This window comes from Balaenoptera musculus, chromosome 5 (genome assembly GCF_009873245.2).
Source record: "Balaenoptera musculus isolate JJ_BM4_2016_0621 chromosome 5, mBalMus1.pri.v3, whole genome shotgun sequence".
NCBI classification, from domain to species: Eukaryota; Metazoa; Chordata; class Mammalia; order Artiodactyla; family Balaenopteridae; genus Balaenoptera; species Balaenoptera musculus.
This window is the reverse complement of record NC_045789.1, coordinates 29,313,478-29,330,012: the sequence shown is the minus strand read 5'-3', so window position 1 is coordinate 29,330,012 and position 16,535 is coordinate 29,313,478. Positions and strand designations below refer to the sequence as shown.

The following is a 16,535-nucleotide window of genomic DNA, read 5'->3' as shown; positions in this document are numbered from 1 at the left end:
AAGGTTTTGGAAGACTGACTGAATTTTCTTCACTCTACACATATATAGTGTTTAATACACTCTCATGGACTAACAATACTACTAAAAATAACAATAGAGGTAATAGACTAGTGAAAGATTCACATGTGTCTTGGCTGTTTCTTGGACTTAATCTCCAATTTGTTTCACTACTGTAATAATTTAAAATTTCCTGGGTGGGTTTATTTTTGGATGGTGAATAACGTGTATTTACAGACTTTTAAAATCTCCTAATGTAGAGACAATGCTATATTGCTTATTGTAATGCCATTGTCTCAGCAGTGACCTGATTATATTGGCTAAAATAAGAACTGTAGAAGCAAGAGCCCTCACACTGTACTCATTGATGTCACTCGCTGAAGTTTAAAGAATTTTGACTGCTTTTGCCTTTGTGCTATTACTGTCCCCGATGCTGATGGCTACAGATTCACCACTAAGCACTTCAGTGCATGTATTTATTTATACATCCGGTTTCACATTCCCAGCAACTAGCACAGGGTAATATGCTGTTGCTACATCTGTGTTGAGTGAAAAGATAAATCAAGAGGGAGGGGACGAGGGAAGGGAAGGTGGAGCACAGGGGATTTTTAGGGCAGTGAAACTATTCTGAATGATACTATAATGGTAGATTAACTGTCACTCTCCATTTGTCAAAACCCATTGAATGTACAACACAAGGAGCAAACCCTAATGTAAACTATGGACTTCAGTTAATAATATCGTATCAATATCGGTTCATCAAATATACCACACTAATACAAGGGGTAGAGAATAGGGGGGACTGTGTATGAAGAAGCAGGGAAAAGAGGGCATATGGGAACTCTCTGGACTTTCCAATCAATTTTTTTTTGTAAACCTAAAACTACTCTAAAAAACATTGTCTATTAATTTAAACAACAGCAATAAGAAGAGATAAATAAAAATAACTTAGATGAGCTGTTCTTAGACCATGTGATTGTAAGCAACAGAAAACCAAATTTAACTAGCACGGGCACAAAGGTAAATGTGTTCGTTGGCTTACTCAAGTCTTGGAAAAGCATCAGGGCAAACTAGACCCAGGGGCTTAAATGTGCTTTTTCATCTCTGTTACACTCTAGACTGACTTTCTTCACAATGCCCACCCTCCCAGGCTTGCAGCAGTGAGAAAGGGCTCTTTCTTACTTTAGTTGTTAGTAGAAAACTCCCCAGGGGTTGCTGATCAGCCTAGCTTGGAAATGTGGACACCTTTAGACCACTTACGGGGGTTGAGAGAGAGGCTCCAGTTAGAGAGTGGTGCTTCCAAGGCTGGAAACAAGTAGGCATGTAGGGTCTGATTGCAGTTATCCTGGCAAGAGATGTTGGTGGTTCAGAAAAGGGAGGTGGGGTGTGTGTGTGTGTGGCGGGGGGAGAGAGAGAGAGAGAGAAAGAGGGAGGGAGAGGGAGAGTCAGATTCTGGAGATAGTCTGAGGATGCGCCTGTCACAATTTATTGAGGAGTTGGGTATAAGCTGTGAGAGAAAGAAGTGGGACAGGACTTCAAGGCTTTTGTCCTGACACCTCAAAAGATGGGCTGTGATGGTTCATTTTCTGTGTAACTTGCCTGGGCTAAGGGACAGACACCCTGTAGCTAGGAATACATTCTTTCTGGGTGTGTCTGTGAGGATGTTTCTGGAAGAGATTAGCATTTGAATCAGGAGACTAAGTAAAGCAGATCTGCTCTCACCAGCATGGGCAGGCATCACCCATCGGTAGACGGCCTGAAAAGAACAAAAGGAGGAGGAAGAATGAATTTCCTCTGTCTCTTCTTGGGCTGGGACATCCATCTTCTCCTGCCTGTGGACACTGGTGCTCCTGGTTCTCCAGCCTTTGGACCCTGGGACTTACACCAGCGAGCTGTTCACGGTTCTCAGTCTTTTGACCTCAGACTGGGAGTTATACCATCGGCTCTCTTGTTCTTCAGGCTTTAGGATTTGGACTGAATTATATTCCTGGCTTTCCTGGTTCTCTAGCTTGTAGATGGCACATCATGGCATACATATCTCAGCCTCCATAATCATGTGAGCCAATTCTCACAAAGCATCTTCTATGTATGTATGTATGTATCTATCTGTCTATTCATCTATCTATCCTATTGGTTCTGTTTCTCTGGAGAACCTTGACTAATACATGAGCAGAGGAATATTACAGCAGCACAGGTTAGAAGGATATAAGGACCCTAGTTTCAGATATAGTAAGTCTATTAGTCATCCAGCTGGAAATGTCAAATAAGCAGTTGTATGTAGACGAGTCTTTCCTCCAGGTATCCACCTGACGTATTGTTTATTGATCCTAATGGTTTATTGTCCAACTCCTTCTTCTAGAACGCAAGCTCCATGAGAGCAGGCATTTTGCCTGTTTTGTTCCCTGCTATATCCCCAATACCTAGAAGAACTCCTGGTGCATAGTAGATGCTCAGTAAAATTTACAGGAAAGATGAAGGAAGGAATGAATGGGAGAGTTAAGTGTTCAATACAACAAAGTTGGTTGAGAGTAGAGTACAGTTAGGAAGCATCTGTTTGAAAGTAAAACTGCTCACCTGGCTATTACTAGGGAGAGTTTGCAATAGGTAGTGTAACAAACATTTCCTACATAGAACTATATACAAATGAAGAGACACCTGCAAGGCTTCTGTAAACTTTTATTTTATATTTATGGGCCACTGCCAGTGCAGGGCCTTGGCTTCTGGCTCATTTCTACAGATTTACTTGAAAAGATGTGATAAAGGTAGAAATTGGAAATATTCCTACTAGTCAACCACAGTCACTTACTGGTCCATAAACAAAATGCACATGGAAGCCTGTGTGGTTATTCAGAAATCTATGACTTTTTGAACTTGTAAAATGCATTTTTAATATGCAAGAGACAAAGCATCTTTAAAAAAAGACAACTGTCTAAACAAAATGGTGTGAACGTATGGCTTACATTATAGGGATATTATCACTGCATGTGACACACCAGTGGGCTAATAGAATTTGACTGCTAACACGTAAAGGAGCCCTGCAATTGGATGACTGGAACCTGATATCATTTTATACATGACTGTGCTAAAATACAGCCCAAAGGATCAGCTGAGCTAATTTATTATCAGCAATCTTTCTGGCGAAGTCTGATAGAAACATCTGCCCACTTGTCAGTCTCATCACCACGTTGAGTTGGGAATTGGGACAATATCATACTTCAAATGTTAATGACTTTTGCTCCAGCACAGGAAAAAAATATAACCCCAAATACTGCTTTTTTCTAACCAACCAACCAACGAACCAAAACCCCATTGTCTACCCATGGCTCGTCCTTTTTCATGCTGCCTGCCACGTTCCATTTGTAATGGTGACACTGTCACAAGATTTATGAACACAGATAGATTAAAACTGACTGAGGCTGGCGGTCGAGAGGAACATCTACCTAGATTCCACTTAGAGTGTGTGCTTTGGCACAACTGCTGGGCATTAGTATTAGATTACGTGAAGTCCGTACAACCGTCCCACCACGTGCAAATACCACACCCACGAGTGCATTCCATAGAGACAATCACAGAAAAATTGGCTAAAAGAACTGTATGGTTGTTTATATATATATATATATATATGTTTATATACACACAGTAAAAGATTTTCTGCTGTACTCACAGTCTGTAAACATCGTGGAAAATGCCCAGCAGAAATCACTGTGGGCCTTTTGAAATGGTGACTATGTGAGGAGTTGGGTTGAGGGAGGTGTTTAGGTGCATCCTGGAAATCCAGAGAACCTTAAGTTCATGGTGGCAATTATATTTCACTGACATGACAAACTCAGCTGGCCTCTTTGAAATTATGTTTCCTATATTCCTATATGAAAAAGGGAATGACCAAAAAAGTCTTACTGCCAGTTAACATTTTAAAAGCAATCAAGAGACTATGAGGTGACTTGTATACATATATATGTATATATGTATGTACATTTGCATACATATACACACGTATACATGTTACTAAAACCAAAAATAAACCTCAGTGAAATTTTCCAAATCTTCTGAAAATACTCAGTCCTTTTCTCCTGGCTGTGCTGTGGACTTCTGTGCATTGCACTGAAAGTCTTGGGCATAGTTAAATGACACATACATTTAAATTTTAGTATATGGTATTGATTTTACATAACATACTTCCATTAAAAAAATTGGGCTTATGAAAAATAGAACTATTTCATTCAAGCATTATTTTTAAATTTAACATAAAAATATGCACAAGGTCTCCTGTAATGAAACACCATTAAAAAAGAAAATATAGATTCTTAAAAATTGTTTGAATAGCAGCTATTAAACTGCCATATGTGGATATCGGTCTGTGCTTTAAGTTCTTGTAAGCTCTTGCAGCTTGAGAATTTATGTTTTAAAAATAAGCCAGTGACGTGAGAAACATTAACCTAATTGCTCACCTGAAGTCCATTTTATGTCTTCTTCTTTTTGGGGGGCAAAATATGTGTAAATAAGCTCAAGTCATCATTTGTATAGGCAACTATGCAGTTAAAAAATACTGGCACTGAATGACATTTCAAATAAAGGAGACTTAAACCCATACCGTGTTTGGCCAAAAAAAACAAAATTACTTTAAAAAAATAGAAAACCTTGTTATAATTTCTAAGCTTTTCATGGTGACCAGTTCTTACGGAACATTCTACAGAACCGCCACGAAAGCTAGCCACGTACTCGAAAACTCTATTTTCATGCAAAGATAGTATATATCCTTCTGGTTTAACTGAACAATCTCCTTCCCCCCACCAACTCCCACCATTTTTTAGGGCTGAATATAACATGCAGACTATGTAAATTAGATAAATCAAAGTAAGATTCGTTGAATTTGTGGGTATAAACCAGTCAACCCTTCAATGTTTTGGAAAACATTTTTCCAGGGGGTGGTACTGAGTCATGGGAGAAGGATGGAAGAAGAGATTTCTGGAGATGCAGTTGCTGTGTTGATTTTTTTTTTTTTCTCCAATAGGATTTGAAGTATATTGATGAATGTTCCTTAAGATGTTTAGTTTATACTGTCCTTATGGCTGCTCCTCTCTGTGTTATGGTTGTTTTGTTCATGGTTCTTCCATTGGATGCTTGTTCCATTCATGGGGACTGAGGTCATCAGACTCTTGGACTGGTAACAGCAGCAGCAGAGGCAAGACTGGGAGAAGGAATAGACTCGAATTAAGACGAGGCCACCAGGGCTTCCCTGGTGGCGCAGTGGTTAAGAATCCACTTGCCAATGCAGGGGACACGGGTTCGAGCCCTGGTCCGGGAAGGTCCCACATGCCGCGGAGCAACTAAGCCCGTGCGCCACAACTACTGAGCCTGCGCTCTAGAGCCCGCGAGCCACAACTACTGAAGCCCGTGCACCTAGAGCCCGTGCTCCACAACGAGAGAGGTCACTGCAACGAGAAGCCTGCGCACCGCAAAGAAGAGCAGCTCCCGCTCACCGCAACTAGAGAAAGCCCGCGCTCAGCAATGAAGACCCAACGCAGCCAAAAATAATTAAAAATTAAAAAAAAAAAAAAGATGAGGCCACCAACCTATTCCCTGCAGAACCTGGAGGCCTACCAACAAGGGGTGAATGTCTGTAGGCATTTGAGGACAGAGTGTGAGCCTTACTAGTAATGTAGGGTAGAGAGTTTGTAACTTCTAGGGAGAAGTTAAGCAGTTTATTCTAGTGCAAAGCAACAGATCCCTTGTTTCTTGTTTTAATTTATTCACCAAGTCAAAGAGGAAGGGAAGGCAGTGTTGGTGGAGGGAGAGTGTTCAATGATTTGGGGTGGGCATGAGTGGGTGGAAAGGGCTGGGAGGGTCCTGGCATTTCATTTTTTTTTTTTAAGTGTTTTTAAAAATTATTATTATTTAAAAAAAATATCTATTTATTTGGTTGTGCTGGGTCTTAGTTGCGGCACACAGGATCTTTCAGTTGCAGCATATGGGAACTAGCTCCCTGACCAGCGGTCGAACCCAGGCCCCCTGCATTGGGAGTGTGGAGCCTTAGCCACTGGACCACCAGGGAAGTCTCAGGCCTGGCATTTCTTCAGTGTGTACCACCTACTTTGCTCTCTGCATTGGCCACCTCATCTGATGCTCTTAACAACTTTTGGGGGTAGGTGCTATTTTCCTCATTTTATGAATGAGAACAGGGAGGCTTAGAGAGGATAATAAGAGGCAGAACTGAACTTAGAACCCAGGACTCTCTCTATTGGGCTCTTTCCCCTGGGTATGCTGCCTTTTTATGAAGATCAGTCAAAACTGTGTTTAATGTCTGAGAGTTTGCACCTTGATTTTTTCCCTTCTCCTCTAGTTAATATGTAAACTAATTAGCAACTGATATTAACTCCAGATTACATCATGTATTTGTTAATGACCTGCATTTTAGTCAATCTTTCTTAGGGCAGAATCTTTCTTAGGGCATTTCATGACTTGTAAACATGACCCAGTAGACTTCAAAAGTGTGGCAACAAGAACTTCCACACCAGGTTTCATCGATTTCTATGATTTTTTTTTTAGTATTTGTCTGTTTCCTTCTAGATTATAAGTTCCACAAGGGCAGTCGCTTGTGTTTTTTCCTCTCTTCTATCCCTAATAATAAGAAACTCATACTGAGCACTCTCTGTTGTCTCAAGCGCTTAACATATATCAACCCACTGCATTCCACCTTATGAGACAGATACAGTGAGCATCTGACTTTACAGATGAGCAAACTGAGGAAGCAGGAGGGGTACCACTTGGAACTGATAAGACAGTTAGCTAGTGCAGAGCTGTTATCTAAATCAAGATTGTTGGCTTCCAGATCGTGCACCCTTGAACTCTATGCTACTCTTTCTAATACGTACCATAAACTGAAGTTAAACATCCTGGCCAAAGATAACAGAATCCAGTTAGCATTAACTCTATGCTAAAATCATTCTAGGAACTGGAAAAATGACACCTCAATAAGAAGTGCTTGGAGCTTCGGGAGGACATGGGTTGGCTTAGGTACAAGGAGCTTTGAAGAATGGAAGGAAACTGATTTCCAATTAAATTACATTAGTTCAGATTTCCAGAGCCATAAACATTTACTTTCCTTGAAAAGGCTATTATTAAGTGTACTATTAAATAGCATTTAGCAAGAGATTTCTTAACAATGAGTTTTGTTGAGATCATGTAAGGCATGAATAAGTTTTATCTATTCTGTTGGCCTAGAGCTCAAGTTGGAGTATTTCTTTTTAAAGCAGGATACTAAATTGGCATGTTATTAAGTTAGTTCTTTTTGCTTTAACCTCTGAATATGTTGTTGTCTGAATAGATATTGCTTTTCTGTTATGCTGACAATTTGACCCTCTTTCTGGGTAACAAAATGTGATTTTTCACTTCTCTACTGAAAAGTACAGCTAATGAGAGTAATATTTACAACTGGAATGAAACATGCCTGTTGGTTACTTAATATACTCATTTGGTTGTTCTTAAAAAATGCTTGCAAAACGTCTTACCTGGAAACAATTTTTAAATTTCTTGCTCACAAAATATAGAGCTATTGGGTTTATACATGAATTCATGGTTGCCAAGTTAATACCAATGTAATCCATGAGCAGCAAGAAACTAGAGCAAAAGAAAATAGAGGAGATAAATTAGAACATGTTTTCAAATCTGCTAACTAGCATTTATCTCTAGAATAAGCATTTTTCTTGCCCAGAAGCCATTTCTTATAGGTGGCAGTCAGAATTTTTTGTTTAAAGTCTTTGTTTAAATGGTAATTTCAGTTCTGCAGAACATTTACACATATACCCAGCACTTGGTTAACCCAAACTATTATGCACAGCCCCAAGAGGGGAGCAGCAGAATTACTGATATGGCTTGCACAAATTTTTGAGATCAGTTATGGGCTATGTCAGCTAAAGAAAAACAATCAACTTTGCAGTGTTAATTTTCAGGGCTATTGAGAATGTAGAGTAGGTGGTTTTGTAAAAGTCTGATAAATATGAAATCAGAGAAACTCCAATTTCCTCCTGAGTACAGAGGATCATACCTAAGTAATTCACATCGGTTCGTGTCCATTTCATCATACACGGTTTTCTTCAAAATACGGCTTAAATGAAGAGGGAACCAGCACAGAGCGAAAATTACGACCAAACAGAAAACTGTTTTTGCCACTTCTCGACGCTAAAGGAAAGTGAGAAAAAAAAAAGAAAAAGACAATAAGTTTAGTGTTTTCCTACTAGAGGAAAGAGCTGCACAAAAGGAAGTAGTAAATTGGGGAAGAGTAGCTCGAAGAAATGCCAGAGCAGCCTGCCCCTCACCATGCCTCCACCTCTTCAAGATTTGGAGTCCAGGGAATTCCCTGGAGATCCAGTGTTTAGGACTCCGTGCTTCCACTGCAGGGGGCACAGGTTCCATCCCTGGTCGGGGAACTAAGATCCTTCATGCAGCACAGTGTGGCCAGAAAAAAAAAAAAAAAAAGAAGAAAACATTTGGAGTCCAATTTCTAAGCAAGGAGTTGCTAGTGATTCTTTTGGGGCAGCTGCCAGGAAGGATGTTGGTCTCAGGCTGGTCATCAGGGCCAAGACAGAGGTTCGATGGTGGGCAGAGGTGAAGGACTGGCTGGGCTTGAGCCAACACTGTGGCTGGGTCTGTGTGTGTGTGTATGTTGAATATGTGGGGTGAGGGTTAGTTAAAAGTCTCAACAGCAGTTAATTCGCCAGCATTAATGACAGCATGGCAGTCAAGGTGACTGACCCTAGCGTGATAAAGAATGGACAAATCTGGGGAATTCCCTGGTGGTCCAGCGGTTAGGATTGTGTGCTTTCACTGCCGAGGGCTGGGTTCAATCCCTGGTTGGGGAACTAAGATCCCGCAAGCCATGCAGCGTGGGGGAAAGAAAAAAAGGACGAGTCTAAAAAGATATTTGGAAAACAAAACAGGAGTAGGAAACAGAAAAGAAAAAGGAAGAACAACGTGTTTTCTCCATTTCTTGATCTTGGAGAAACCTGGCATTGGGATTTTTTTTGCTTTTAAAATTCTTTCATTAATGACACGGACATGTAGTTTCCAAGGATATATTGTTTGCAAATAGAGGGATGAGGGTAAAGGATTATCAGCAATGACGATTAGAAAAACTGGGACATGTTGACCCTGGCTTGACTCCAATGGCAGGTTTACATGCTTTGGGGTCTGCACAGGATCAGCAAAACCATAGGCTAAGAATTATCTGCAACCAGTCATTTGTGTGCATTGTACTTGAGTATTACAGGGCATGCGTTTGGAAGCCCAACTGGGAACGTAAAATGCAACTTGTCTGTAACTGGAATCACTTAATGTCAAAATAAAACTGATTGAAAACAGGGTTTGGAAGGGTAATGCTGGTTCAACCCGAAGCATATAGCGTTAAGTATGGGAAGCCTACAGTAAACCCACATGATTAATAGAGCCATTTATAAAAATTTCAGGGCAGTTGTCACAAATTGTGGCTGTAGTCCCAAGAACTGGGAGTTCTTTAATCTTTCAGAGTTAGCTGGCTAGTTAGCTGGGCTATGGCTTCAGAGAATGTATAAACTGAACGATGACTGAGAGAAATAAAGGATTCCTTTATTTATTAAGCTACAGGAATGGGGGATCATTTTAAAGGGCCAATTTTGTGTACACAGAAAGACAGTGTGCCCAGAAAAATAGAAAAGGAGGGTACTGGGGAGAGGCTATATCCCCTGTGCACATCCTCAAAGAGGATAACTTTTTAAAAGGTAATATTAATACGTTGCCATGGGCTTCCCTGGTGGCGCAGTGGTTAAGAATCTGCCTGCCAATGCAAGGAACACGGGTTCGAGCCCTGGTCTGGGAAGATCCCACATGCCGCGGAGCAGCTGGGCCCGTGAGCCACAACTACTGAGCCTGCGCGTCTGGAGCCTGTGCTCCGCAACGGGAGAGGCCGCGACGGTGAGAGGCCCGCGCACCGCGATGAAGAGTGGCCCCCGCTCGCCGCAACTGGAGAAAGCCCTCACACAGAAACGAAGACCCAACACAGCCAAAAATAAATATAAATAAATAAATAAATTTATAAAAAAAAAAAACTTAGAAAAAAATACGTTGCCATGACAGTCTGATATTTGGTTAATCAATATCCATTCTTCTGTTTTCCTTATTACTATCAGTCAGATCCTTGATTTTGTCATGGCAGCACGAGAGCCTGGCCTCCTCATCTGCATAGTTCTTACCAATTACATTAAGTAGAAATCGTTGTGTGGAGTTTCTGGAAAAGCTACTTAAAAGTGGGGGATAGGACTTCCCTGGTGGTCCAGTGGTTAAGACTCTCATCTTCCAGTGCATGGGGCACGGGTTCAATCCCTGGTCGGGGAACTAAGATTCCACATGCTGAGGGGCGTGGCCAAAAAAAAAAAAAAAGTAGGGTATACTCCTTTGGTGCACACACACTAATGTGATCTGTGTTCTTCCCTTTCTTGCTGCCTGGATAGAAGATATAATGGTAGAGCTATAGCGGCTGTCTTCCAATAAAAACGGAAAGGTCAGTACACCAGCAGAACCCTGGCTTCTGAGTCCCTTGACCACTGAGCCAATGACATCTGAACTTCTTGCCATGGGAGAAAGATAAACCCCGACTTGGTCTACTCCCTGTTAATTTGGGTTTTCTGCTACCAGCATCCAAACACAATCCCTAACTGATAAAAGGTATTGTTGGTATAATGAAGAGAAATTCGAGAAAACCACACAAGAAGCAAGACCAAAAGCCATATTGGATATTGGACAGGTTGGCAGGGTCTTTCACTCTGAGCTAGCTCCCCTGCCATCCCACTTGAAGGCCTTCCAGCCGGGCTTGCTCTCCTGCTGTTAGAACCTGCTCTAGCTTTGAGTGAGATACGAGGGAATGTCTATTGCATGGGGACCAAGTCTTGGGTTCTAATCTCCATTTGGTTGAGTCAATCTCTTAAACACCTGTATAATAAGGGTAATGCCTGTCCAGCTTATCTCACAGGGTGTTTGGAGGAATCAAATACCAAAAGGACATGGAAATGCTCTTTAAAAACTTTAAAAAACGCTGTGAAAATGCGAAGCAGCAGCATCTTATTACTGCTCCCAAACCCGCTTCAATTATTTTCAGAGCAGTTGCCACTCATACCTTAAATAGGCTCAATCGTGGTGCTAGTGCAAAGTCAACATTTTAAAACACTGTTTTTCACAAATCTATTCTAATTAGTTATCTTCATTGCAGAAATGAGCCATAATAATTGCTTAATATGTTTCACATCTGGAGTACTTGAAACATTCATGCCTGGATGATGTCATACATACTAAAGTGTCTCAAGATAATTTTCCTGTTAAATTATAATAGAAGATAATAGCTACCATTTGTATAAAATGTTAGATTTTATAAAGTATGTGTTTGCACATTAATTCCTTTGATTCTCATAATAACACTGATTCATATATTATTATGTCCAATTTATAGATAGGGAGCTGATGCTCAAAAAAAATCAGTCCTCTAGTTGAAAAGAGTTGCCGATGAAGAATGATGCTTGTTTTATGGTCATCATACAGGGCAGATTTCCAGGCTCCGTCAACAACTCACATTAACTTTTGGTGTGGTTCGTCGTCCTTACATACTTGTCTGTTGAAACTGAAAACTTACCCACAGTCCTAGTTTTACTCTTTGAATTAATATATATCAACATTTTCTGACTAAACTATGAGTTGGGTTCTATTAGACACCGCACATGCATTAGGTCATCCCTTTGATGTATTATTATATACCTTTCATTAAAAATTTTTAAGACTCAAAATTAAGTTGGTATTTATACAGAAAAGTGCAGGTATTATTATATACATTTTCTGAAGAACTAGAAGTTCAGAGAGATTAAGCAATTTGCCCATGTCACAGAGCTAGCAAATATAAGCGTCACAGTTTTATCTGTTCTGTTTCCTGCCTGGGAAGGACCAATAGCATCCTAATGACACTTTCAGGTTTCTTCTAGAACTTTGGGCCCTCCAAAATGTGGCTTCTTATGTACCCAATCCCGTTTCCTATCATGAGTCTTACCTTAGATGTTGCTCTAATGAGGTCCATCTTTTTTTCCAGTTCCCCAAATGCATGGTGCCCATGCTGTGTTCTACTAGACCCCTGTCCACCCACCTGAAATGCCCTCTGTCCTCCTTTTCTTCCCCATGGAACCCATTTATCCTCCATGAACAGTTCAATCCCCCTCATACAATTTCTCCCTGACTTTATCTCATATCCTCCTTGGCTTTCTATAGCAAAGGCTACTTTTTACCACAACTTGTGATTCTATTTTCCAATTTTTTCATGTTTGTGTTTTATTTCCACAACAAGACTGCAAAGCCTGCTAGTGGAGAAAGTCATATACTTCATTTTTGGTCCTGGCACAGTTCCAACCCCAGTTCAACGAACTGCTAATCACAAACACGCATGTTTGATACACTCTTGGCAAAATAAATGAATAGTTTCTCTCTGTTTGGGCCCTGCCCGCAGGGCCACCTGTTTCACAGGTCGGATCCCTACTTCACAGAAGAAATGCCTAATACTCTAAAGAAAACAAGACATACAGACAAACAAGACAGTATTTTTTTTTTAGGAAATCAGGCTAAATCTGCGAAATACAGTATTCATAGGCCTTTTGTTGTCAAGGACAAAACAGTCTTGGCCACATCTTCATGATCTTATTAGATTTACCTGTTTCAGGTGTTCACTGAGGGCGATTCTCAGGCTGCCGTTCCTTCTGTTTAGCATCTCACAAGTCATGAGGGTGTAGAAGATCGCGGTGCACACCAGGGGCATGCAGAAGTAGAACCCAAACAGCCACCAGTCCTTAACATCTTGGTAGAACTGGAAAGAGAAGAGAAGGGAGAGAGGAAGAGGAGCATTATAATGAAAATTAGCTGTACAACGCCTCTGGTGGCTTCAACATTTTCATGCTTGCAGATATGTTTGTATATTCATGCTCTCTGGTTGTGGTAATGGGCTTGGAGGTGGTAGTCAAAACAACTAAATTGGAAACTCCAACATTATCTTGGCGTTATAATAGCACACAAAGAAATTGCATTAAAAATTATCCTGACAAACAGCGCTATTCACCATAGCCAAGACATGGAAACAACCTAAATGTCCATTGACAGATGAATATACAATGGAACATTGCTCAGCCATAAAAAGAATGAAATAAAGCCATTTGCAGCAACAAGGATGGACCTAGAGATTATCATACTAAGTAAAGTAAGTCAGAAAGAGAAAGACAAATATCATATGATCTCACATGTGGAATCTAAAATATGATACAAATGAACTTATCTATGAAACAGAAACAGATTCACAGACATAGAGAACAGACTTGTGGTTATCGGCGGGGGTGGGGAGGGAGGGATGGATTAAGAGTTTGGGATTAGCAGACACAAACTATTATATATAGAATGGATAAACAATAAGGTCCTACTGTATAGCACAGAGAACAATATTCAATATCCTGTGATAAAACATAATGGAAAAGAATATGAAAAAGAATGTATATATATGGATAACTGAATCACTTTGCTGTTCAGCAGAAATTAACACAACATTGTAAATCGACTATACTTCAATAAAATAAATTTACAAAATTATCCCAACAAAGATATTTTGAATAAACTGAAGTTGGTTTTAATGACACAGTGCCAGAGCCCTAATCAATAAAAAGGGTTCCCTTCCAAAGCTCATAAAACATGATTTTGAGACATACAGACTCTTATCTTTGTTGGTGATTCTCAACATTTTGCTAATGCCTGGTTTGCTTCTGACTATTTTGGTTAGAGTGTACTTAATGTGCCTATCTACTTTGGAAACAGTGAGGGTTATGAATGGCTTATCTGTGGAGTTTTGGTTACTGGGAATTAACCCTTTTTCTGGTATGTCTGCTATGTGACCTCGCAGCCAGCCAGTTTGAGCCATCAATAACTGTGCCCTTTCTCGCTCTCTTTTAATACTTACCACCTGGAAACTATTGAGGCAGTGTAGCTTATCTGAAGGCATACTGAGCATTATCTCCCTGAGGACAGGATTTGTAAATACCAGGATTACTCAGTTTTATGTGTTCTTGAAAGAGAAAATATAATACCCAGTAAAAATGGAAATTAGACAATTACATCTAAATTCTTCGTCCCACTAAATTAATCACCAGCTTGGGAAGAAATGCTGTTCCTTTTCTTATGCTGTTTCTCCAGATTGTTTATTTACTAAGGATAATGCAGCCTCCTGTAATATCTCAGTTCCCACAGTAAAAAATAATCACACTGCTCTGTGAAAAACTGGAGAGTTTCTGAATATAGAAAGAGGCCCAGTGGGCTGCATTTATAACATGTCTATTAAAATATTCTTTAAATTGTTCCTGAGGAAAAAAAGTTCTGGGCAGGGGTTCTTAAATATTTTTATGCCATAGATCGCCTTCTGGTGTAGACTGTAATTCTTTCTGAGAATAATACTTTTATGTGCATGAAATAAAATATGCAAGATTACAATGGAAACCAATTACATCAAAACACAGATATCAAAATATGAAAAAGAAAATTCTGATGTAGTAATATATGTGTTTATTAACAAATTAAATCACAGATCTAATGGTGGTTCTAACAGAATGTAGAAGCAATGATGAATGTAAACGATATTTCGAGATTATACAACTGTTATGTGGTATGAAATGTCTGTTATTTCTATTAGTGAAAAAAGCATGGTACCGCTAAATACTACTGTGGTTTGTTGCCTACTTTCATATTAGAAGGAAATGATAAATTTCAGTTAGAAGTTAATGAAAATAAACATGTAATTTCCTTTCCATTCAAGTTTACAAACCTCTGAATTCTAGCCTCAGGTTAACTGCAGACTCCCAAAGGAGTTGGTTTATTCAAATCTGTTTATACAAATATTTTCCTATTCACATCACACTGTAGAAAGATTTTAGTAGTGAACTTAAAAAATCAGAAGGACTCTCTCTTCATTTAAGTGCAACACAAACACTCCTTGGAGGACCCCCTTCCTTTGTACCCCCTTCTTCTGGGTGCATTGCTGGTTGGGTGTGACTGCCTGAAGCAGCTGCGGAGGGCTTGGAAGCTGACCCTACCTGGAGGGGACTGGATGGAGTTCCCTGCCCCTTCCATGGTAGAGGCCTGTCGAGAATGGGGTCACGCATTTCTTTTGAACTGATGTCACCAGCAAGGGTATGGAGGGACCTCCCTCCAGTCTAGGTTAGAGCAAAGTTGAGGAGGAAAGAGTGGAAAAAGAGGGGGAATCACATTAGAACAAGAGAACAGGAGGGGAAAGAGAATCCTAAAACTTTAGACTTGGAATGAAATCTTCAAAATCATCAGTTCAAACTCATACCCTATACTGCAACCCTCCGGGTGCCCACTGGCCACAACACCCCCGCCAGCCTGAAGGGCAGCTACTCTTAGCTTCATGTCTAGAAAGGAGATGCGTCCTTGTGAAGAAACCCATTTCATTTTGTCCAGCTGGAATGGTCAGTAAGTTCTTTTTTTTTTTTTTTTTTTGGCCACACTGTGCGGCTTGCAGGATCTTAGTTGCTTGACCAGGGATTGAACCCATGACTTCCATGAGTCCTAATCACTGGACCACCAGGAAATTCCCAGTGAGTTCCTTCTTATGTTGAGCCTCTTCTCTCTAATGTTTTAGTCAGGGTTTTCTAGATTGCTCATTCACACTGCCCAAATTCTGATAGCCTCCTACTACTTTGCTTTTCACTGTGGAGGCTGACTTCATAAAAAAGTCAGTAGATCAGCAGAAGACTTTAATTTTAAGGTTGCTAGTTTGGCTGTGTTCATGAGCACTTTTAATTTTGAAACAAGAATTTCCAAGCAGGATAACTGGTCAACTGTAAAACCACTAATTTTGTGAATTTCCATGGAAGGAAAACATACCTTAAGATGTCTGTAAATGATTAAATGTGGAATCTGAACTGCATGAAACTTACATCAAAGTACTAAATTATGCTGATTTAAGAGAAATAATTATTCTTGGTTTTCCTCCTCGTTCTACATGTGACTAGTTTTGCAGAGGAAATATGCGTTTTAAATGTGTTTCCTAATACTCTCAGTTATGTAATTAAGCTTTTCAGAAACATTAATGCGGTCAGGTGTATTAAGCAACAATTGAATTTGTTACACTAAAATGCTTTTTAAAAAAGTTCTGCAAATTTGTATTATTTGGGGCTTCCCTGGTGGTGCAGTGGTTAAGAATCCGCCTACCAGTGCAGGGAACACGGGTTTGAGACCTGGTGCAGGAAGATCCCACATGCCGTGGAGCAACTAAGCCTGTGAGCCACAACTACTGAAGCCCACGTGCCACAGCTACTGAAGCCCACGCGCCTAGAGCCCGTGCTCCGCAGCAAGAGAAGCCACTGCAATGAGAAGCCCGCGCACCACAACGCAGAGTAGCCCCTGCTCTCTGCACCTAGAGAAAGCCCGTGCGCGGCAACGAAGACCCAATGCAGCCAAAAATAAATAAATAAATATTTTTA

At 40.3% G+C, this 16,535-nt stretch overlaps 1 protein-coding gene across 1 annotated transcript in view; it reads right to left on the bottom strand.

Annotated features, from left to right (window-relative positions):
* Nucleotides 1-3,574: 3,574 nt before the first annotated feature.
* The window catches only part of EDNRA (endothelin receptor type A), a 61,320-nt gene continuing 48,359 nt past the window's right edge, over nt 3,575-16,535 (bottom strand). The window contains exons 5-8 of the mRNA XM_036853736.1: nt 12,710-12,862; nt 8,042-8,175; nt 7,506-7,614; nt 3,575-5,185 (exon numbers count right to left, since the gene is read on the bottom strand). Coding sequence (XP_036709631.1) covers nt 5,045-5,185; nt 7,506-7,614; nt 8,042-8,175; nt 12,710-12,862 — 537 coding nt within the window. The 3' untranslated portion in view covers nt 3,575-5,044. The remainder of the gene's footprint in view (nt 5,186-7,505; nt 7,615-8,041; nt 8,176-12,709; nt 12,863-16,535) is intronic.